This window comes from Triturus cristatus, chromosome 11 (genome assembly GCF_964204655.1).
Source record: "Triturus cristatus chromosome 11, aTriCri1.1, whole genome shotgun sequence".
NCBI lineage: Eukaryota > Metazoa > Chordata > Amphibia > Caudata > Salamandridae > Triturus > Triturus cristatus.
Window position 1 is genome coordinate 994811147 of NC_140594.1, and position 24789 is coordinate 994835935.

A 24789-nucleotide genomic window follows, 5' to 3' on the forward strand; every position below is an offset into this window, starting at 1 on the left:
CTGGCATTGCTCCAGCCCAGAGCGAACAGGCTTTTCCTCTCCTGCCAAGTGGTAGCAGACTTGCATGTTTGCTTGCACATGGCAGGAGATTTAAAACTGCTCCCGCCAAGCAGTCGTGCATGCAGGGAAACTACTGTGTCCCGGGGTGGGCTCCCTGGGACACAGTAACTGTATTGGCCCCGGGAAATGAGGTACCTGGGGCCTTCTAATGCGACGGAGGGTGGCAGTGAGTGCCCCAGCGGGGCTGTCTCTGGGACCCCCGCTACCAAGCTTAAGGGGGGGTTTGGGTGTTCCTACCCTGTCCCCTTATGTTTTTTAAACTTTTTATTGTAATACTCACGAATGGGTCCCTAGTCCCAAGATGGCTACCACCACTTCCTGGTTGATGTGGTGGCAGCCAATCAGATCTCAGCTTGAGATTTGTTGGATTCGTGGAGGCTCCAGATTTACACCAAATTTAAAAAAGCAAGATCTAACTTTCCGCAAAATTTGGTGTAACTCCGTTTAGTGGTTTGTGCTGCAGCTGTGTCTAAAGTTCCTATGAAAAACTTTACTTCATGAAGAGTTTATTGCTCAAATGCCTAAAAAACCCAACGTGTTTTGGCGTATTACACGCTTTGCGCACGCGTTGGGTAATTTCAGCATCTGAACAATAAACTCTTCATGAGGTAAATTGGAGCAAACATTTATTATCATTGGAGGGGAGTGTGTTCTCCATGTTTTTTTTTAAGCTACCAGAGGTGATTTGAGTTAATAGGGTTCTGCAACCCCGACGTGCACCAGTCCTGGGTACCAGCCTCTTGAGGATCTTTGTGGTTTGCGAGATATACATATAAAATCACTGAGGACAAAAACAAAGGTTAAAGTGACATTTTAGTTAGGTGAGTATGTAAGTGGCAACATTCACGTTTTGAACTCAAAACCACAGAAATGTGCGCCCATGCCATGCACTGCTTATGATCTCACATATAACATCACTCATGACATGTTTTATGGCATCTCAGACGACGTCACTGATGACATAATCCAGTGAGTGTGTTAGTTTTGTTTTATAGTTTACATAGTGTTGGGTAACTAACTTATCTACCTTATTTTCTACAGTAGGTGTCCTGCTAATGTGTGTGTTTACAACACGCATGTGATTTTAATGCATCATAGGTGTGCAGAGCTATTGAACACCTAATTCTTTGAATTGAAAAGTAACTCTGTGTACAGATGACAGTTGAGGACTTGTGACCAGCATGTTCCACACAAGGTTTTGGTTCTGCAGAAAAAGTTTCTAACATGGCAAAGATTATACATAGTAGATACTAAGTATTGTAAGCAGCCTTGAGTAATTAAACAGAATCGTCTCAGCATGACAATTTCTAAATAACATAAAACTGTCAGACTGTTTGCATCAAAAGACTGTGTGCACCTATATACACATGCTTCTTTTGCTTCAGAAGCTGGGCTTTCTTTAAACTTTTCACCACAGTATGAAGGCTGCAGGTAGTATGATCTTAAGCACTTTCAGACGTTGATTATTTTAAGCAAATAGTGTCTTTTTTGTCATGTGTTTCATGAAGTGTACACTGTTGTTACTAGATAGTTTTTAATATTTTATTGTATTTTTTATGTGAGTTTCACTGTCTGCAAACAGTACGATATAAACTCTCTCCATAGAGTAAACACTGTTTACAGTACCCACTTTTATGCTCATATCAACTTAATTTCTCAATGTAGGTTCGGTCACTGTGAGGGGTTTGATATTGATAAAAGCTGTCTGTAGCAGGGCATTAATTTTTGAACAGACGTTGAGCATCTTGAGGAACTTGGCTTTCTCTGAACAGTTGCATACATATTGAGCACATTGTGCAATGAGGGTTCCTCAAAGGGATAGGTAGCACAGTGCTTATATAATCAAAGAGAAACACTAATTTTGTTGCATGAAACTGAGGATAATATTAGATATCGGAGTGGGCTGAGGCGAAAAATGTCCAGGGACGTCTCAATTGTGAGAATATTTTAATGTAGCGTTGTCTTTAACTTTTTATGAAGTTCTATCCTTTTTAGGTCTCGCTGAACCCAGCGCATGGGCGCTGGCTCGGAGAGACATTTTGTATGTGGGCTTTTCAAAGTGCTGCTGGCTGGCCTAACGCTTGCGTTCACGCGATCGTGCACGCGCGAAGCCGGCCACCAGCAGCACTTTGAAAACTCGTGCGTCATCGCGATCGCGATCATTTTCGCTTTCAGAGCGATCGCGATCATGATGACGCACGCGCACACACAACTCCCGCTTCTCCCCCACCGCATATTGCGTCTCCGGCCGCTCGCGCGCGGCCAACGCTGGTCGTCCTTGTTACCACTTTAGTCTGAGCACCAAACATATTTGCTTACTAAACTTTTGTTATAGTGGCAGTTTAGAGGTGCTCTGCTGGGCTCTGAACATCTGCATAGTAACTGTTCTGGAGTAATCCACCCAGCTGGAATTACACAGTCACTCAGTGCAGTCTCTCTCCTATCACGTATGAGTGAATGTGCAAAGCTCAAGTATGTCTTTGAGCCACATGTACACACGTAGGGAGGTTGAGGTAAGATGTGGGTGAGCGCAGGGGTCATGGCATTCGGACACAAAGAGGCTCTTTGGAGATGTGGGTGAGTCGTACAGAAACACCATGGTGCAGAAAGAGGGGGTGAGAGTAGGACTGTGTCCTATCATATTTAAATTAACTCGCTTTCTAAACGTTCAGAACCCTGCACATATAGACAATCAATAACATTTAGACAATCAATAACATTTAGACAATCAATAACATTTAGACAATCAATAACATTTAGACAATAACATATCCAAATATTTTCGAAAAATTTGGACTGTCTCATACTAACAGTAATAATAGTAATGAGCACATGAGGAACACTGTAAAACCATCAAATTACTTCTCCATGAGTAAACTGCTGATGCACGCTGTTGCGCCCACTGCAATAATTACCTATACCTCATTACCCACAGACCTGCAGTCCAGGGAGGTCCGAGGAGGCCGGTCCGTTAGAAAAGGAGTCGGTGACTGCTGGGCCTGAATCTCGTTAGCCTCGTCTGCTTGACTGAATTTCGAGGAATCAGTCATTACCTCTGTTTACCAAATCACAGGCCACGTTCGTGCGAGGAATGCCAGCTATGCAAAACCACAGCCCCCAGGGGATGCTCGGAACTCACACTCAAATCCTGTTTAAGGAGGATGCAAACAGTTGCACACGGGGCTTGACCCTTGACCTTTGCCACGTCCTAACAGTGAATTCTCTGATCCATTTTCTTGCACCTCTCTCCCAAGCGGAGCCTCGAACCCCTTCTCATATCTTTCTTATCACTTCCACGTTGACCTGGCTTTGTCAGGTCAAGTATGTTTTTAAAAGCAACATAATCGTCCATTCGACGTGTGCATGAGGGGAACGTTATCGCCTTGGTCAGGGTTTTCCATGCTAGTGTATAAGGCGACAAAACAGCAACCGAACTCCCACTGCGACACACACACATGCACACACACCCTTTGCTACGAGATTTTGTAAAAAAACAATTGACCGTATTAAACTTGCATCACAAGGGGTCGCTCTAATTACAAGGCTTCCCTTTGCACCTTCACTCCCAGGATGGCTTCAGTTACCTTTGAATTTGCGCCTCTTCAGCCTGGCGCGTGGTGATTAAACTCTTTCCACTTGCCCATCTTGCATCTTCAGCCCAACGCTGACTTGACAGGAATTTCGCCTTGTGCACGCGCACCCGACAACAGCTTGACATGCATTCTACTTTGCACATTGTTACCTTTACCACAATGACAGTTTAGCACGCGTTCCTCTGGGCACATTTGGTTTTTTTCATTTCGGAGCAACCGTATTGTTTTTATATAGTCAAGTGCTTTTTGTTTGCCTTATAGGGCCACCAAATGCTGATGAACATATTTTAAATATCCTTTTTATGAATGAAAATGAATGTTAAACTTGACACTAATTTAATCCTCTGCAATCTGAGATTGCCATTCACCATGTGGCACTGTTAGTAGTTTGAAAATACATAAACACATTGTTTCGCACACCAGTCAGTCAAGGGATTTTATTTATGTGAATGGTCTGGGATGCTCTGGGCCACAGGCTCCGGAGTGTGTCATATGGGTAAATGGATTATGAGCTAGGATTTTAGAAACTGGGGAATGGTTCTCTTGCAAACCTCTCATATTTTTCATGAAACCTATAATCAATAACAATAGGTCATCGAGTTCTCATGTCGATTTTCACATGGAAATCAGGACATTCACATCTCTTTGTTTAGTTGTTGCAAGAAAACAAAAGTTGCCACCATTTATCTAGCTTCAAAGTTATAAGGAGAATAGTTTCACAGGTAACTTGAATTACAGCAAGGCCATTTTAAGTACAAAAAAACACCTGCAAGGACATATTTGCCATTTGTGGACATAGATTATACCAGGGCCAAAATTTAGGAAAAGAGTGAAACTATACACTAAGGGTAGCTCAATAATCATGCTATTCACTTGTGTACGAAAAATTATGCACACCCCTGGTATCAGGGGTGTAAACCTGTCCCGGAAAGATACAGGACAATTGTTACTTCACTTGTACTCAATGAGAGATGCAAGCCTGTAAAGTGGAAGCCCTTGGCTGGTCGGATCTGACATTAAGGGCCCGATTCTGAGTTTGGCGGTGCCGGAGTGGACCACCATGCCGACGGCCCACTCCTGCACCGCCAAACCCATGGTCAGGAACGCCAAAAACAGTTCCTGCATGGCATGGACTGTAAAGTCAATGTCGTGCAGGAACTGTGGTGCATGCACACTGAAGGGCACATCTTGTGCCCCCTCAGGCATGCACCCCTGGGCCCAAAGGCTTTGGTTCCTCTCTGCCACGGTTTTCATGGAGGAGGAACCGCCATGAAAACCGTGGCCAAGAGGAAACTCATAATATGCTTGGCGGGACCTCTGCAGACCCGCCAATCATTTTGCTGCCTCTACACCGCTGCACCACCGCCAGGGAACGGCTGTTTCCTGGCAGCATCTGCACTGCAATGGCGGTCCCACTGCCCTACTCATAATGGGGCAGTCAGAGTATCGATGGCTGGACCGCCACCAACGCAAGTCTGGCGGTCCTTGGACTGCCAAACTTGTATTCAGGGCCTATGTGTCTGCAAGGACTGCAGAGGTGTTTTTTTCTCAGCAGCAAAGTTCTCGATTTTCACCCATTGCAAATGTTGCAAAGTTTCTTGGTTTACGTCAGTATATTTTTATTTTCCTGCATTCTGAGCTAATTGTCACTGCCTAGTGAGATGATTTCCATTGTAATCGAAGGCAATCAAGATGGGAAATGTATGCTAGTTTCCCTTTTGCAAAACATTTGTATGCAAAAAGCCATTTTTGGCAAAAAAAATTATGCACGTTTACCATTTGCATGTTTTTTCTATGCACAAGTGACAAAGTCCCCCAAAACCTTTACAGCCTTCACAAAACTTTCCATAAAACCTCACGAAGACGACAAAAAAATTATTTTACAACTTCACATTTCTTTCACTTTCTTTCACATTTCTTTCTATTTAGTGCGAAATGTTAGCACTGCCTAACAATACAGGTTGGAAATATGACATTTGCTGGTCTAATGTTAGTTGAGGATTTGTGTAACATAACATGCAACTTGTGAGGCAGTCATGTAATGAATCAAAGTGAGGAAGGGCTTGGCGTAATGCAATTACCGGTAAGTAAGTGAAGTATTACCAGAATGACACCTATACTGTGGAAATTACCAATTTCCGCCAGTGGAACACTTAGAAGAAATAAGGGCAGTGCTTGAAATAGAAAAATAGAAAAATAGAAGTGCAGGTACTCTTTAACAGACTAACTGCTTGTTTCTGAGAAGTGCCAATACTCTCCAATTAAAAGTATTACGTCTCTCTTGAGAAGTGCCAGTACTCTCCCTCTCAAAATAAACAAGCATTTGCAATGCAATAGGTCTCGCGTTATAAAAGTGTGAGCAGTTGGCATTGCTAATAATAATGCAACACTAGCTATTGGCATTGTAAATGATATGGCATTTATTTATGTGTTTTGTTTTATAAAATAGATAAAAAAGGCATTGTCATGAATAATGCCAATAGCTTAAACTTTTTCCAAATGCGAGACCCATTGCATTGCAAATGCTTGTTTACAATGTATTAGTCCGTCACTTCGTTTACACCATAAAGGCAACTTAAGCTGCAGTTGCATTCTGTGCTAGAGAAGGGCACCAGGATTAGCCCAAACCAAAACAAGCACCGGCAAGGTTAATATGTTTGCCGTTGGAAAGCGGGCATAAAGCAATCATAAGGCACAAATAAAAAACAGGCAGCCACCTACACGTGGATGCCATGCAGTTGGAAGAAAAATTGTAAATGTAGAAATAAATTAACTATTTCACATAGTTACAGTAGAACAGTATGCTGCTTCTTCGTACGCAGGTGTACTTGAAAGACGAAAATTAATGACATTTGTCAGATGTCCTAAGTATGATGTGGGTCTTTTGCTTACTGTGCCACTGGGAAAATGTTATGCTGATATGGTTTGAAGCTTCTTCTGTTCCCATTCAAAGAGGATGTGGCCTGCTGGTCTAGACTCACTTGTACTGTTTCTATTTAAGAAGGAATAAGATTTGGTGGTCCCCATCTGAAGTGGCACAGTGAGCAAATAATAAATGATATATTGGAATGCAGCCCAGAGTAATTACAGGTGACTGAGGATAATTCAAACATTCCACCCTAAACCTTTTTTTTTTAATACTAAAGAAAAAGAAAATTCCAACATGCCCGAAAGTCTCCTTTTTCCGTCTGGCTTACAGACTGCTTTTGTTGAATATTTAGTGTGTACACTATCAATACTTAAAGTGGCCTTTGGGTCAGACCACTGATTATCAATGATCACTGGCTGGCTTTCTTGTCAATTTTTTTTTGCTTGCTTCTTTTTCTATGTCTTTTAGTTCTCATTTTGTGTTTTCCGCCAACAATCCCTCCCCTCCCCTCCCCACCCCACCACCTACACCCACCTGACAAGGTTCATAGCTTCTGTACCATCCTTTTAACTCAATGACTTCCCCCACCTCTACTGTACTTTTTCAGCCCTTCACCATCTTGCGTAGCTTTCCTGCTTTTTAAACGCCCACCCAGTGCATCTATTGTGCCTTCATTGCATCTATCACCTTTCTGATGCTGAACAGGATCAGTATTAGAAACCCACTGGCTTTTCCAAAGCTTGTTACATAGGGCTGTTGTAAATTGTTAGGATCATATTTAGCCAGTGAGTTAAACCGCAAACAAATGCAATGTATTTAGATCAAGAGTCCCAAAGCATGGAAGATTGGATGCCTGAGGAGCTGCAACAGAGAAATAATAAACATTACAACCAGTATACTCATTAAAAATGAAAAGTGCATTTCTGCAATCAATGAAACTATCTTGCAAGTTGAACAAGCATCGATAAAATCAAAAGGATGCAGCTTTAAAGGGCTGAACTATTAGTTTTACCAATGCTTTGTGAGACAACATGCAGCGGCACACATTGCAGAAAGCAAGAAAGCACATTCACTCCAATGGAGTGCTGAATATTAAATAAAAATAGTTAATTGGTGTACGCAGAGGACATTTCTTTCCACAGTATACGTTCAGAACCACAAGTACTACAATGCAAAGAAAAAATAAATTGATGATATATGGAGTTAGTCGCGCATGAAAAAGGGAAACTGGGTAACTCTTGAACGAACATCCCTTTATCTACTATCCTGGTACCCGTTCATTTCAAAACTGGTAAGAGGAAAATTACTTTCTGTGGAAGCTGCACATGCCAACAAATATTTTTATAATTACAATCAATTCAAGCAAAGTGAAACTACTCACCAACATGTCATGCAACACTATACGGAAAGAATTAAAGGAAAAACTAGGAGCGGCTAAAAGTGGTTACCAGAGCACTCAAGTTTCCTAGATCCATATGAGAGTGTAATCCAGTCCACGTTTTTACCTTGTATTTAGGTCTTGTAGTCCTGAGTTTATAATGCAATAAACAGGACTATAAATCTCAGAATGCAAAAAGTGGCTGTTTAAGCCACTCACGCATGAACCTGGGATACGTAAGAGCCCTGAACGTTTTCAACTCAAGTTACATTTAGATTTCTTAGCAGGTGCAATGTCCACCTGAGCTATGTCACCTTAGGCTTCAGAGGTCTATGATACAGGCAAAAGTCGAGCAGGAAAGATGGTCCTGTGGCCTAAAAGTTTTCCTCCAACATATGCTATGCCCTGTAAATCACAAGTCCAAATCCTAGCAAGGCCAACTCAGCCTTTCAGTTACTCACGTTGGTATCCAGAGCATGATTAAATTGGTTAATAGTAACACTTGTCATTAACTGCTCTTAGAAGTGGCCATCCATGGTACTAGACACTATGTGAAAACAGGCATTTGCAATGCAATAGGTCTCGCATTTGCAGAGTTTAAGCTATTGGCATTGTAAATGACAATGCCTTTTATCCGTTTTGAAAACCAACACATAAAGAAAAGGCATTGTCATTTACAATGCTAATAGCGCAAACGCGAGACCTATCGCATTGCAAATCCTTGTTCAACATGCAATTGGAAAGAAAATACACTGTCAATCAGCCTGAAAAATGGCAAAAACACTGTTGCATACTACTGATGTGGAAGGGGCGAGGCCAATAGGTGGAGCTTGCTGGTGATTTCTCACCTTTACATACTCCGCACCAATAAAAAGGGGGAACCATTGACTCTGCTCTCAGGCCATATTTTAAAGGGGAGGAGGACTGCGCAGCCCCCCTCACTGAGCCTCATTAGGCCCTGGAGCCCCCAGCTCCCAGGGTGTATGTATTTGAAAGAGGAGGGTGGCAGAGTGGCCTTCTGAGACTATTAAGCTGCTGGGGATGCCATTCCCCAGGGTCTCACCCTAACCTTGGTGGGTGCTTCAGGGCACCAACAAACCACACGTTGGGGTCTGAGGGGAGCCCCAGGGCCCCTGCTGCTTCTTCACGTGCTGCAGGAGTCTGCATTGCTCCTGCCCACAGTGAACAGCTATTTATGCGGTTCCCTCTGGGCAGGAGCGATCTATTTCCCTATGTAGATGATTTCCTCTACAGACCATCCTGAACATGAGGCTTTGAAGGCATCTCTGCCTCGAGTCTGGGGCATTCTTTGATCAAGATGTTTCAGGCTTGTGCCTTGGTTCAGGCCCGGATGATTTGAGTGGTCTTCTGGGTCATCTGATCTTGTAGCTACTGCTGGTTCCTGATGTCTTTTAGCACGTGGGCTCAGCAGTGGAACATCGCCTTCGGTGGACCCCACACTGAAGGTGCTTCTCGCGACATCTGCATATGTTAAGAGACTGCCAGGGACCTTCAGTGGTGAATGATCATTGCCATCCTCGCATGTGGTGGGCCATTCTGCCTGTCCCTCCAGAGGTCATGGCTGTAACAGCTGTTGTTTCTCTGGGATGGGGTGGTCACCTGGATCTTGTGGAAGTCAGGTTTTTGGTGAAGCTGCAACATCGTACTGTCTGCTTTGAACAGGCAGGCTCAAATGAACTACAAAACCTGGTGGTCTAAGGTCTCATGCCCTGTCTAGAGGCTGTGCCAGTGGCGAGTCCCCACAGGATCTGAGACCGGTCTTCTCCCGCTATGCAGCCCTAAGGCTTCGAGTCAGCTTTAACTGTGCAGAGCATGCTGAGGTATATTCACCCCTTCCTTTTCTGGTCCCTTCTACACAATACAGGAGACACTGACAACAATACAAAGTATTTTCTAGTTCTGGATCTTTTATGCTACCTTTCACAATGCTGACGCTTCTTGAACCAGGTAGACTTCCTTATTGGGTTTGGTTGTACTTCTGAGGCACCAATACCAAGCTGGTTGATCCTTTTTTTGGTGTTGGTGAAATTGCCATTAATGGTGCTAGCAATGAAACGGGTCATAGCATGTACTGAAATTTTAAAACATACTAGGCAGGCAACACGCATTGAGTCAAGTCAATACAACTTTTTTCGGCCACATTATGGCCATAAAACTACATTTACACAAGGGATAACCAACACAAATTGATTATAAAAAGCTACTGTACAAGTGCCGTTGTCAATACTCAGTTAAAAAGTTTGTCAGGAAGATTTAAAGACATTTCTTCTTTTAACCCAGTAAAACCTGATTCATTGCTATAAGCATTACATGTTTTTGGGAAAGCTCGCAATCCCGTAACATATCAATGGGGATGAGAGTGTTTGCAGATATATCAGGGCTGGTCTTACATGTGCAAATTAGCAATTTAATAAAAAAGGGAAAATTTGTTTAGATCGTAAATCATTATAAAAGTCACAGAAAAACATAAAGTGCAACAAGTCTTGGTTTGAGAAATTATCACATGAACAAGGCTTTAGGGTCCCTGCGTTTTGAGAAACCTTAGGTACTGTAAGGGACCAATGAATACAGTTAAATCTAAATCTAGATAAAAGAAAACGATGATGCAGATTATTAATAAAAGACCAAAAAGGTTGATCTAAAATCCCAGGGCTTATAATCCTATAATGTCTACACGTTAGTTTGCTAACCTCATTACTTTCCCTTTCCAGCCTTCTCCTGGTTAGAAATTGGCTTTTAATGTCTGGGTTGATTAAAAAGCTCAGGGCGCCCTAGAGCTGAGAGCTGCTGAGAGACATAACTTAACCAGGGGATGTCTGCGGATCTAACTTCATGCAGTCCTCTAAAATGATTTTAATTTAGGCAGGGCTTGAGTCTGGACCATATTTTTAACCACCATATAAAGGGGGCCACTGCAATACAATCTGTAATATAGCCCTGCCTTAGTTCTTAATGCAAATAAATCAATCAATATTAACCTGCACGCCCGAGTTTAACAATTGTTCTTAACAATTAAAACTTGTACTAGTGTATGAACAGTGCGTGCTTCTGTGATAAAGGGTTCAGCCTGATACCCTACGTACGATTCAACAATTATACAAAGGCACGGAGGATCTCCGCACCTGTTCACAGAGCACTGCAAAAGGTCCCGAAGGTTTCAATCAAAATATTAAGATGAACTCAATTCAAACAAATAATCACATTAACGACCAATTTCTTGTTGCATCAGTATTTTCCAGGTTTCCCAAAAATTACATAGTGTACAGCTTCAATGAGCAACAGAAAAATATGATGTCCATTCAATCTGGTGGTACAGTCCTTGTGCATATGCAACATAAAGTCACATGTTTCTTAAAGTATATGAATGCAATTTCAGAACAAAACCCAATGCATTTTGGGTATAAAACAGCCTTCGTCAGGGGCAAAACATTAAACGTTCACTAGCATTCAATCATATACTCATCAGTTGCCTCCTGCCGGAACAAAAAATGAAGAGTGTCCAATTACGATCGTGTCAAAATATACAACAACCACTTGCAAATCCCATAGAAAAATCTGTTTTTGTGTCCACTGTGAAATCCAGAGTTCACTGTCCATCAGTATCACCCTCAGCGTGTATAGAGACAAACCCATCCCACCTTTACATACAAGTGATTTCTTCTCGCGCTTTGTGTTGCCAGATGACATTATATGGGATTTTGTAAAATTAATAGAAAGGTCCAGTGCGACCATAAAATCAATAAAAGTATTAACAAGACGTTTCAGTGCTATTGGTGTCCTAGCGAGTAAAACTGCATGATCAGCGTATAAAAGGGCAGGGATGGATTTAAAACCTACTCTCGGGTTATCCTTGCTTGCATCGGATAACACAGCCCCAAGCTTATTAATATAGAGTGTGAATAGAACCGGCGCAAGAATGCATCCCTGCCCCACTCCTCTTTTTACCTTCCATGATTTTGTTAGGGAGCCATTTTCATTGTATCTAACAGAGGTAGTTAAATTAAGGTGAGACCAATGCAAGAAGGACACCAAGTCTACATCCATGCCCATTTCTAACTATAGAGGCCATAGTTTGGATCTATTAACTCTATCGAAGGCGGACCTTAAGTCCATAAATGCCATGAACATACAACCTTTCTTGGCAAGAATATATTTACTGGTCCTCATAAGTAAGTTCATGCATTGGTCCACCGTACCATTACCTTTTCTAAAAACCAAATTGCAAATCTGATAGCACATTGCTTCCTTCTAACCAATTGCTTGAACGATCTAACATTACCTTGCCCATTATTTTTGCTGCCGAATCTAATAGCGATGCTGGGTCTTCCCTGGCACCCTTTTTATAGATGGGCAAAATCACCGCCATGGACCAGGAATGAAGTTGACCAACCCTTGTAGCGGCATTGAAAACCTTTGTTAAAATCCTTGCCTCAAGTGCCTGAATCTGATTTATAGAGATCCACCGGTATCCCATCGGGTCCTGGGACTTTCCGTGCTGAGGCATCCACAATCGCTTTCTGTACTTCGTTCACCCTAAAACCTAGTGAGAGCGATAGAGTACTGGGTGCCCAGGGAATGTTTATTTGTTCTACGGCCACCTCTGCATAAATCTGCTCTAAATGGGTGACCCATCTATCGGCAGGGATAACACACTCTGTTCTCGTCATAAATAATTATTTTTTTTGGAAGGGCTATTTACGACCTTCCAAAATTTGGAACTATTGGCCAAGGTACTGGCCTGGTTTAGGTCCTCCAATGCCTGTTCCCGTATATCGTCTTTCCTTGGCTTTATAGCCATATTGTATGCTCTCCTGCAAACTTTGATCAATTCTTGATCCCTGGGCTTATTTTTTAGTGCGGCCATGAGGGCTTTGTGGGTTTTGGAGCAATCTACAATAAACCATTTGGCCCCCTTGGTACCTGCTTCCTTTACCTGTTACATTTTTTGCAATCCGTTTTACCAGTTTATCAAATGCTTCTACGACCTCCTCAGGCTCATTATGGATATCAAGGCACTGCTTAATGTCTTCTTTGCCCTCCGTATACAACTGGGTTAAGAAATGCTCTGGAAATGATCATCCCCCTCCTAATTTTACGGGCCTGGTCCGTGGGCTGAAATTCCCTATTTGCAAGGGTCTTTGACTCGGCTCCACGAAAGACCATCAAAACCTTGTATTCAGCAATAATTGGGTTGGGTCAATGTAGCCAGTGCAGGATGAACTTCCGTTGAAGGAATGGGGCAGACACCACAATATAGTCTATAGTTGAGCAACACCACCTCCCAAAAAGGAGGGTACTATCTCTGTTTCGTTCGTGTGCTCTAAACAATGTAAATTATGAACAGCAAAAAGGCTTTCTAAGAAAGTACCTTGGGGTACATGTTTGAAATGAACCAGGGGAGCCAGGTTGTCTGATGTCCTCCTGTCCAGTATACAATTTGAAGAGCAACATTAAAATCCCCAATTATGATCAATTCGTAGGGGATGTATCTGTCCTGTGCAATGTGCTCTATAAAACTTCCAAGGGCAACTATGTGCTCACTTTCATTTTCCCTTCAAAAGGAATTGTACAAATTTATGATCACCAAAGTAGGACACCTGGGGAAAGTTAATTCTACTGCTAGCAGGTGTGGGGATGGACTAAACAGGACCTTGATGGTGCATGACAATTTAAGCGATATTAAGATAAGCAGACCTCCCTTTGCTCCTCCTGTAGCGCAGGGAGATGCGGCCTTTGAGAAGGATGCAAAACCATCCATAGCAGAGGATTCTGACGTGTCCCAGGTTTCTTGCAATGCAACAATGTGGCCAGATTTTATCGCTTTCCACTGCTAGTCATCTTTTTTTCCCTCAACCCAGCAATATTCCAGGACACAAAATTACAGATGAAAGGGCATATCTCTTTGTGATCACAGTCTGACCAAGACTCCGTAGTCATTTGAACTAGTAAAGTGGAGCTTTTACTAGCCATGTCATCAATCGGGGCTGATAGTCAATCAATACTACTGAGATCCCTTAGTGGGGAAAATCTGTTTACAAGGGGAATGGTCATGTTCGTATAGAAGCACACTTTTTGACCTTGCAACAACATCTCCTGAGACAAACTAGGTCTATTACCCCGGGTGCTATGATGTTGGGCCCCATCGGGATAATTAAAGGAGAGTGGGAAGACCTGAATTCCTGTATGAAAGTCTGGTCTGAACGGACTACGGATCATAGCTCTTACATGTAGGGGTGTGTCACATTAACCACGCTGTGGGGCCCGTGGGTGTGTTTTATGCGCCTCTGGGCGCAGGATGAAGAGGGCCACAGCCGCAAAGGCTCCTGGGGCTTGTGTGCCTGGCTGCCCCCTCCTTGCTGCTGCTGAAAACTGGCTTCCGCGCTGCGGGGCCCGTGCGTGTGCTTTATGCACCTCCGGGCGCAGGATGAAGCCGGCGACGGCCGCAAAGGCTCCAGGGGCTTGTGTGCCTGGCTGCCCCCCCTTGCTGCTGAAAATGGGCAGGTATTGAAAGAGAAAGGTGTTACCAAGGTATGTTATTAACAAATGTGAGGGGACACACAATCCAACGAACCTCTGAATCCCTGCATATTTTGATATGTAAAAGGCTTGCTCAGTAGGAGGTACACTCACTTAAGAAGTATATGAAGTCTTCTTAATCTAGCTTTAACCACAATACTGTTATGACCTAACCCGAAGACCAAGCTTTAATGATGAGAAGCCCAGGACACAACAGCTATCCACGTCTGTTGAGATGTCTTCTCAAAATAACAGGGGCTTTCTTGTCCATTTTTTCTGCTACTGCTGGTTAACTGTTCCATGCTGCACAATCAGTTGGATCTAACTAATGACAAAGTTGGGTAAATGACTTTATTAGCAGCAACTACGAGGGCTAGAACTTGTTTATTGCTCTGCCTTCGGTGGTACTCCTTGCTCTACCTCTTATTCCACAAAATGGTCAGAAAGAACTGGGCACAGCTTATCTTGATAGCCCCAGACTGGACTCCGAGTGTCTTGTACCCTGACCTTCTAGATCTGAGCATCTGCTTTCCACTTTGACTACTTTTGCCATAGGACCCTGTGTCTCAACAGGAAGACAGAATTCTGCACCCAAGCCGCCACAATCCATCCCTCCTTGCATTGAGATTGAACAAAACCAACCAAATAGCTTTGACCTTCCACCAGAGTAGGTGGATGTGATTTGGGCTGCGTGTAGTCCATCCACCAAGTCTGTTTACTCCGCCTGCTGGTCTAGGTTTGTTACCTGGTGTGAAGACAGACGGGTAGATCCTCATCAAGCCAAGTTGTCTGTCTTTTGTTTGTTTAGTTGCTGGAGCAACAAGGCTTTGCTGTAAGCCCTTTAGGCCTTTCTTTGTTTACCTGACCAGCTCTCTTTATTAAAGTCATCCATTGTGATGCATTTCTTAAAGAGGCTTGCAATTGTTTTTCAGATGTTTCCCCAGGCTTATTTAATTATGCCGCAGAGGGAATCTTAATTTGGCCCTCACTTTATTGATGTGTGTCTATGCACTGTAGCTTACCAAGACTTTTTCTAATTCAGCATCTCCAATGTACTACCCTATTTCTCACCCTATACCTTTCTCAATATATCCTATACCTCCTCTCTCTGAGTCATCCCAAAGCCCATTCTACTACTATGATCCACAAAATAACCCTTTCTAGACTCTTCCCTCCGTGCATCGTCTCGTACCTCTTTAAATGTTGAGATCTCTCATACAAGCCTTTCTAAACATTTCCTTTGTCCACCTCCCATTTTTCTCATCCCCAACCTCTTCCTACTGCTATGAGCTCCACCCAAAACAATTCTACCCCCTTCCCTCCACTATCCTTTTCAATCCAACTAACATGTCCACTGTTGAAATTAATTTCACATTTCCTATACTAATTCCCCACTAATCCTGTTTGGGTTCCGGAGTAGCGTGCTACCTGCCGAAAAGCACTTTGACACCTCCTCAGGGGTAGTAAGCGTTATTTAAATGCAAACCCTTGCTACTTCTACCCCACCACTATCCCTTTTTTATCCAAATAAACTCACATGTTCACCGCTGAACTTAATTTAATATCTCCCTATACTAGTTCACCACTAATCCTTTTTGGGTTCCGGAGCAGTGTGCTACTTACCGAAAAAGTGCTTGGACACCTCATGAGGGGTTGTAAGCGCTATATAAATGCAATTACAATTTTAAGACTCAAGGCATTTTTTCTCATTGCCATTTCTTCTGAAGGTAATGCCAGTAAATACAGGAAAAATGTGTTCAGCTGCAGTATACCACGATTTCCCCAAAGTTAATGCTTTGGATTCTAGCATCCTTTCTTCCGAAAGTAGTATCGTCTTTTAGTGTGAAACAGTTCCTCATGCTCCCAGTGTTCTCCAATTTGCCATGTCGCTTGAAAAGGAGTGGCTACATTGTTTGATAGGACTTGGTAGTCTATGTGCTGTCCAATTTATTGGCGCCAAGATAAGCAGTCCTCAAACGAACCTTATTGATGTGGATTATCCTTTGCTTTAAGGTGTGCTGTGCTTTGCCAAGAAGGAGCCTCCTCACAGCTTTCAAACTCACGGTCTCCTGGCGATGGCTGTGATTATGGCCCTAGCATAAAGGCATTCTGGCGTTGGATATATACGTCTTCCCAGCCCCTCCTTTCAGTGTCTAGTATTTGTGAATTAAATCACATCAGTGGTATTGTCTGATTGGTTTTGAATCAGTTTCCCCCCCGGAGAGTTCTAGAATGACCACTTGAATTGCTGAAGGTTGGGGTGCATCAGTTTGTCCAGTTCTCAAAAATGACTGTAGAGCAGGGATGTCCAGATTAAATCGTGAACTGTAATTTGTAGAGTTTGTGGCTATAGCAGTTTGAGGGCTGAAAAAAAGCACCTCCCCGCCCCCCAAACAATTGGGGTCTTCAGACATCACCAAAAGAGACGTGACTTCAGGTACACTGTGATCAAAATTAGTTATTTGATGTTAGAACCCTGTGGCATAAAGAACAAGATGTGGACAAGAGCCCAAAATACCTGGGATTTTCTCAAACCGTTCAGGCCACGGATCAGGATTCTGGGGCTTTGCCTTAAAAGATGAAAACAGCTGTAATAGGGACTGTACCTTGTATATTGTGGGAATGGCCAATAGTCCTATATAGAGAAGAATTGATGGGATAGCCATCAGAAAATGGAGGCAGATGGATTTCATGGCCTCTTAAGTTGGTTGAATATACTATTAGCATCTTGGTTAATATTCAGGCCAAACATAAGAACCTTGTATTAGTAGACGTTCGCATCATAAATTACAAGCCTGAGAATTCTTGGAGGCCTAGATTTGCAGGTAGAGGTATGCATCCTGCAGTCCCAGGAATATCAACTGTTCAACTTCCTTCAGAAAGTGAGGCACATTTTAAGCTTGGGTGTGTCTAGGTCTATGAAAAGGAGAGTATTTAGAATATAAAAATACAGAAAAGGTATCATGACTCTTAATTTCTTTAGGGACTGCAATATGAAAAGTGAAGGAACACAGGCATTGAGTTTCCACGTGCGATTGCTCCATTACCTGTTAGGCCTGTAGATATTATTAGGTCTTGCCTAGGCAGCGCTTAAACTGTCTCTTCGAGACAACCTGTATTCAGGATATGGACGTAAAGCTCCGCCCATCTTTTTAATTGGCTCCTGTCCTTTGTAAATGGTGGCTTTTCATTGCTCAATAGTCTTAGTAGTTCCCTCCTTAGTATCGCCTTGTCTCTTCTTGTAGCCTCCCATGAGGACACCCCCTGTTGGATGTGTTGTTACTCCCTAGGTTTTAATTACAACCTCAGAGCACTATTTTCTTAAAGGGCTTCAGGCAGGACACACACTTAGTCCTAAGCAAGGTTGGCAGTGGTTACTTTACTCACTAGCACATCACACATTTATATGAGACATTCTATAAACTTCCCTTCATCAGCTCCACACAGAGTACGACCTAATCTGAAATTAATATCATTCTTTTGTCACATTTCAAACCTACTAATTGTGTATATATAGACATAGCTATTTGAATGTACTTGTGGTACTGTCTTGCATGCAATGCATTATGGGTAGGGTGAATTTACCATATCTTCTGCAGGGTGCAGTACCATATGTGACCAAAAGAGGTCCCATGGGACCTCTTTAGCCACATATGGTACTGCGCCCTGCAACATGGCTAGGCAAAAAAAACATTGGCATTTATAATTAAGGCTCCCACTTTTCATCCTTTTACAGATAATTACAGACATAAAACAGTGATTCCTGTCTGCATCTATTTTTAAAAGCTGAAAAATGCTGAAAAGTGTGCTTCTTGTTGGTGACTACATGCTGTTTTTCGTGATTTCTAGGACAGTTTAATGTGGAAATATACCATTTTATGACTCCATACATTTGCAAAATAAATATGGATAAATACTAATAAGATGGGGAAAAAATAAATATGGATAAATAGACGGAAATGTTAAGGAAAAAAAATACTATACAACTGGGAGCCATATTTATAAAGCCAATAACTCCAACTTTGTTGGGTGCAGTACTATATGTGGCCAAAAGAGGGCCCATGGGACCACTTTTTGCCACATATGGTACTGCACCCTGCAACATGGCTAGGTAAAAAAAATTGGTCATTTATAATGCCAATAACTCCAACCTTGCAGGGTGCAGTACTATATGTCCCATGGGACCTCTTTGGGCCACATATGGTACTGCACCCTGCAAAATGGCTAGGTAAAAAACATTGGCATTTATAATGCCAATATCTCAAACTCGCAAAAGATACGAGACCGATTGCATTTCTAATGCAATAGGTCTCCATTTGTTAAAGTTAGAGCTGTTGGCGTTAAAAATGACAATGTTTTTTACTTTTCTTGATACCATTGGCAGACGTGCTACGCAAATATAATAACTCCACTGCAAATAATAAAACAAAATTAGAAAACATTGTTATTTTGAATGCCAACAGCTATAACTTTAGCAAAGGCGAGACCTATTGCATTGCAAATGCTTGTTTTTACTCCTGCTCTCAATTGCGTCTGATGTCTGTGTGGAGCCGAAGTAGGCACTCTCAGAAGATTGCTTCCTGAGCATTCAAAATCCAGTTAAGTGATCACAGAGATGACTGCATAACCTGATTTTGACTGTTCAGGCAGCACAGTCTAGCAATAAAAGAAGCTTATACATAAGTTCAAGGCATAGCAGAAACATCCCTCAAATGTGTTTAAGGCTTAGCAGGTGCCAGATGACACCTACCTTTGGAAGAAATCAAACTTGGCAGTGAATCACTCACTTAATCCGTAGAGTCTGCAAATAAGCTTTCCCATCAAAGAAAACTTCTAAGGCCAAATACAGTAACTCCAGACAGTATTTCTGGTGGCATATTCAGGCACTTCTTTGAGCATAAAGGCCAGCTGCTCTCTTCATCTCTTAACTTCTACAAATACAGACATAGTCCTCATAATTTCTAGCGAGGACGACAGCTGTTAAGAACAAGTTATTTACATTTGCTAATGGTCTTTCTAGTCGATACTCTAACTGCAGATTCCTGACCTCTAGCATATCCCCAGGTGCCAGACTGGATCTGGAAGATAATTCAGCATAGCTGCTATGTGCCAGTAGATGGTGTCATGTTGCTGTGCCCGGCATGCAGCTGGATATAGGCACCACCCATGCACACTGACATCAGTTTCTTTCTGGACAACAACTGTGCTGAACACAGAGCCCAAAAAACAATTGTTTGTGCCAGCCTGCAGATCTTGAATTAGAGACCAGTGAGGAGTCCGTGGTTGGATGGAGTACCCACCAGAAAGAGTGTTACCAAAGGTTAGTAACGTGTTCTTCTGGTGGATGCTTTTTTCCCCCCAAATAATATTTTAATAGCATTCAAGAATATAATGCAAAATAGAGGAACAAACACATGCCTCCATTTTGATTTTTATAATGATTAGACTTGTACTCTTCTTGTAATGAAAACAAGAATATAGTTGAAGTTTCAGGTGAAGAAGGGAGGAGGTTCAGGATGGAAATGGGGTGTGTTTATAAGATCTGGTTTGTTGTGTTAGCATATTAATATCCAAGTGCCATACTCTTAACTTTTTAAACATCCTGAGCAACGGTACAAGGGGAAAGAAGAGTGAAGGAGGTTGAGCTTATATATTAGTAATAGAGCATGAGGATAATACGGTGTATGGAGGCTTGAGCTTTTGAGAGATTGGTGGATGGTTTGTTCCAATTGGGAATTCCAAGGGGAATTTCATTTGCCCCTATGATGAAAATCGGCCACTCTTTCCAAATCTGGAAATCAATCTTACTGGTGGCTTTCCAGTTGCATAGAATGATTTTGCATCCAAATGTTGACATCAAGACTAGAACGTGTCCATCAGGAGAGTAGCGAACATGTGTGTCAGCAAGATCTGCAATAATGTAAAAACATCCTTTTTAGGGTTAATGTTTCTTAAACAAAATTAAGTATCTTGGACCAGAGTATTCATGAGGTTGAGCAGTAGAACAGCATACATGCCAAATCTCCTATTTAAGTAGTAATTCCAGCAATTAGGGTTGTCTTGTAGTTTCATTTTATAAAGCCGATTAGGCATCCAAAAGGCCCAGCAAATGGAGATGAGATTTAGTTTGAGCGGGGGAAGAGGTAGTTATATTTTTAAAGGGAAAAGTCCTTATTTTTGGCCAGTCAGAATAGTTAGGAGATGTATGAATCTCAGCTTCCCATTTTGACTAAGTAGAGATTAAGGATTTACTTGAAACGAGCAATAGTAACAAACAGGTCTCAGATACTTGTGGTCAGCTGTAAACAACTTTGTCATAAGATTTAGTAGTGAAGGGTCACAGTCTGTTAGCTCTATTCAACATCACATTCAGTTTTAACAATCTATAGAATTGAAGATTATGAGTCTGTTGTAGGTTAGCAAAGGTAGTATGTTTGGTTTAAAATTTTAACTGTTAACCAGGAAAATTCCTTTTGAGGTCCATTTGTTCCAATTTATGGGATTTCCGCCAGTCTTTTGTTATTGTTCAATAGTGTCAATTTTTTCAGATATACATCTAATTTTGTATCATTTTGTAGGGGTTTTTTATTATCTTTAGAATAGCGTTAAAGTGAGGGAGAGTGATTTTAGGGTGGCAGCGAGATCAAATTGAAGCTATGAGGTATATATTTTTTGACACCCAAAAAAGTATATTTGAATCAACGTCTAGCACCTTCTTTGAAGTGGAACGCGGATTGGCAGTCTTAAGGTTATAATTGAATTCTGTGCCTCAATATTTTATAACTTTGAATTGCCAGATTAGTCCTGGGTTACCCGACACTTCTTGACTACTTAATTTATACTATACTAATATCTCTATTTTGTCTCTATTAAGGGTGTATCCAGAAACCCATTTGAATGATTTCCATTAAGACTCTGATGGTGGATCATGCCTTTTCTGTAAAGATTAATAGGTCATCCATGTAGGCGGCTACTTTAATTGTGATGTCACTAAATTCACCACCTGATTTTTGTTTTCCTTAATATAATATAATAAAGTTTTGATTATCAATACACATAAGCCAGGCAACAGAGGGCAGTCCTGTTTTAAGATTAAATAGTCATGTGTGGTACTATTTAATCTCACTTTTGCTCTGGGGTTGGCATATAGAGCCATAATCAATGTAATAAAATCCTATCCTTATTTAAATTTGTGAAGGACTCTAATTAGGAAAAGCCAAGAGACCGCTAGGTGGGCTTTCTCTATTACACGACAGAACAATCTGGTATTATAGGCGTTGCTTTAGGAAATCTACTTTGGTTGGGTTGATAAGGAAGAAATTCTCTAATCTAGTTGTCAGGGGTCAGATGTACAATGTCACAAACTACCCGATTTGTAGAATAGGGTCTTTTTCAACCGGAAAAATATTTTTTCAAATGTACAAAATGTGATTTAGTAACTTGTTACCGAATCACATTTTGGATTTGGTATTTGGAAGGGGCATATTTAGGGCGTCCCTCCCAAACACTGAATAGGTATGGTATTACTGTTTTGCAACCGAATTCCAGTTGCAAAACAGTTCTACTTTGCCACTTGTTTAAAACTGGTGGCAACCCATTAGGGAAGGGGTCCCTAAGGGGGACCCCTTACCCTTTGAGAATGTAAATAAAATTATTTTTTAAGAGCAGGCAGTGGTTCTACAGACCACTGCCTACTCTTAAAACATGAAATCTCAAGGTTTTCTTTTTAAACGCATCCCATTTTCCATTACGGGAAATGGGCTGCAAGAAAGAAAAAAAATAGATTACTTTATTGAACAGTAATTACAGACATGGTGGCCTGCTGACCTCAGCAGGCCACCATCCCTATGATGTCTCTGATTCCTAATGGGTCTTAAACTGCGACCTACCTCAATATTCATAAGGTGGGTCGATTTGCGACCCACAATGAATCCCTAAATGAAACCAAACTAGTTTCATACTTTAGGATTACCGATTTTTTAATTGCGCTTCGAGGGAGAATCACAGTTAGAAAATCTTTGTACATCTGGCCCCAGGACCTTTACCTATATATTACAATCTACACTGATCATGAATATAGGCTATGATTTGTGGGTATGGTTAAGTCTTTCCTTCCTTTCGAGATCACAGCTACCGTAGCTTTCTTCTGGCATTACGATTTGTCTCGCCAGAGGATGAGAAGTGGTGGTATAGTTCCGCTAGCGGGAGTTGGATAGAAATTCATAATGTTTTATGAAAATGAAATGTCTGGGCCAAATGAGGCTGCGAGTACCACTTTTTTCATTTCAGAGAGTAGGAGGGTGAGCTAGCCAGATAGTCGATAAATTTTTCAAGTGTTATTGATGGGTTGTCTAAATATAAATATTTGTAAGACAGGTAGCAGCAATGGGTAGCTCTAATTTACCACTAGTCCTATAAGATTCCTGCAGTTTTTATATCCTATCACGCCTTGTACCAGCAGCTGCTTATTTGGTCATCGCTTCAATTTGAAAGAGTCAGTAAAATTGAGGTCTCTTAAAGCTGACAGTTAAGTTGGGTGTCACTGCTTCCAATCAACGTATATCTAGTTTCTGCATTTTGTTACATTTTCAGAAGGTTAATAGGCCACCTCCTGAGAATACTGAAAGCTTTGTCCAAGAGAGTTGAAGCAGCTCTTTAAAGAAAGTAAATTTGTCAAAATCTACAGGGCTATCACGTGGGGATCCTTAAATGTGTAACAAGGGCTTCTACCTCAATTCAGTCTCCAAACCAGATGGGCCAGGTTTCAAGTGCAGCTCGGTTTCATGGTCAGTGACCGCTTTGTATTTTTCTCTTCTCTCTTTAAAAAATAAAAAAAGAGGATGATCTGGCTATTTTATTAAGTACTTTTGGCTATGACACCGAAAAGGGCCTTCAAATGTAACTGTAGTTCTTCGTGGGAATCCTTATTGAGCATCCATTCCAGTCCAAACCTCTTCTCCACATTTGTAAACTGTACTTGTACAGTTCCTGTTTCTGTCATTGCAACAAAAGAGGACTAGACCTAAGATTACTATATTGTTTTTCAAATATGGTCACTATAAAAGTATTTCATAGAAATTCTAAGAATTGTATAAGTAAAGCATGAATTGTTTAGTGCAAGTCATTAATTTGTAACTCATACCAAAACATGCATCTGACATCTTGCATCATTTCTGTTTTATCTGACAGCCTATCATTGTAAGTGTGTGGACCCCTGGTTAACTAAAACAAAGAAGACTTGTCCAGTTTGTAAACAGAAAGTTGTTCCATCTCAAGGAGACTCGGATACCGATTCAGACAGTAATCAAGAAGATGAAGTGGTCACTGAGCACACACCCTTGATTAGACCCCTAACGTCCATTAGTACTCATTCGTTTGGGGCAATGTCAGATTCACATCAGAATATTGTAGATTCTTCTGAATATGAGGATGATGACAACCAAGATACAAATAGCAGTGACGAAGATGAAATAAATGAAGATAGGATTGTGGTTCAACTGCAACAAAATACTGAACTAGTTTCAGATGGAACGAACATAGTTTAGAAACTTGCGTGCAACAATATAATTAAATGCGTAATCGCTTCTGTTACCCAATATCGGGGTCCCACGGAGCAATCCATTTAGCATTAAGAAATATATTTACATCTGCTGCAGACAACAACATTGGAAGCTATTGACATCTAACCTAAATCTAGACATCTTTATGAAATATGGATTTCTTCAACAGTGTGGATGAACATCATGAATTAATCCTTAAAAAATACAATATCTGCAGGTAAATGGAGAGCATGAAAAGGTTTCGTTTTGCCAGAAAATTGATACTGAACTATTTCTGCAATTGGAGGCTAATGATTCTACCATGAACACTGTCACAGATTTCGGTCTCTATGTATTCAGTATGCAAATGAAGTTTTGACACCATTTAAAATGTACAACATTTATGTATATACCATGACATGTATACTATAGGCTACTTATTCTAGTAATGCTTAAAATCAGCCCTTTGAGCGTTGGAGAATTTCTAATAAAATATCACAGTGGTATTTTCCACTCTAAAACTGTTGCTGGTGTTTTTTTGTTTCAGCTTAACTGCAGCAGTTTACTGAAGTGTAATTTTTTTTGGTTTACCTGAGCATTAGTAGTTTACTGTACAGTGGTCTAGTCCCTCTGAATAATAGTGATTTTAACTTTTGATTTACCAACACCAGAAGAACACATCAAAACGATTCACACTAAGCACAAAGAAACACAGCAGCCTAGGGTTTTAAAATGTGTTTTATTATATGGTTGTAATAAATGTATTCAATCAGTCTGTAAACAAGTGTTTCAATAGTTTATGGCATTTTTTTT

General features: G+C 41.4%; 1 protein-coding gene across 3 annotated transcripts in view; it reads left to right on the forward strand.

Annotated features, from left to right (window-relative positions):
* Positions 1 to 24497, forward strand: part of RNF13 (ring finger protein 13) — a 272427-nt gene extending 247930 nt beyond the window's left edge. For all 3 annotated transcript variants that reach the window (XM_085635094.1, XM_085635095.1, XM_085635096.1), the window contains one exon: positions 23627 to 24497. In XM_085635094.1, the coding sequence (XP_085491220.1) occupies positions 23627 to 23982 (356 nt within the window). In that variant the 3' untranslated portion in view covers positions 23983 to 24497. The remainder of the gene's footprint in view (positions 1 to 23626) is intronic.
* Positions 24498 to 24789: the final 292 nt, after the last annotated feature.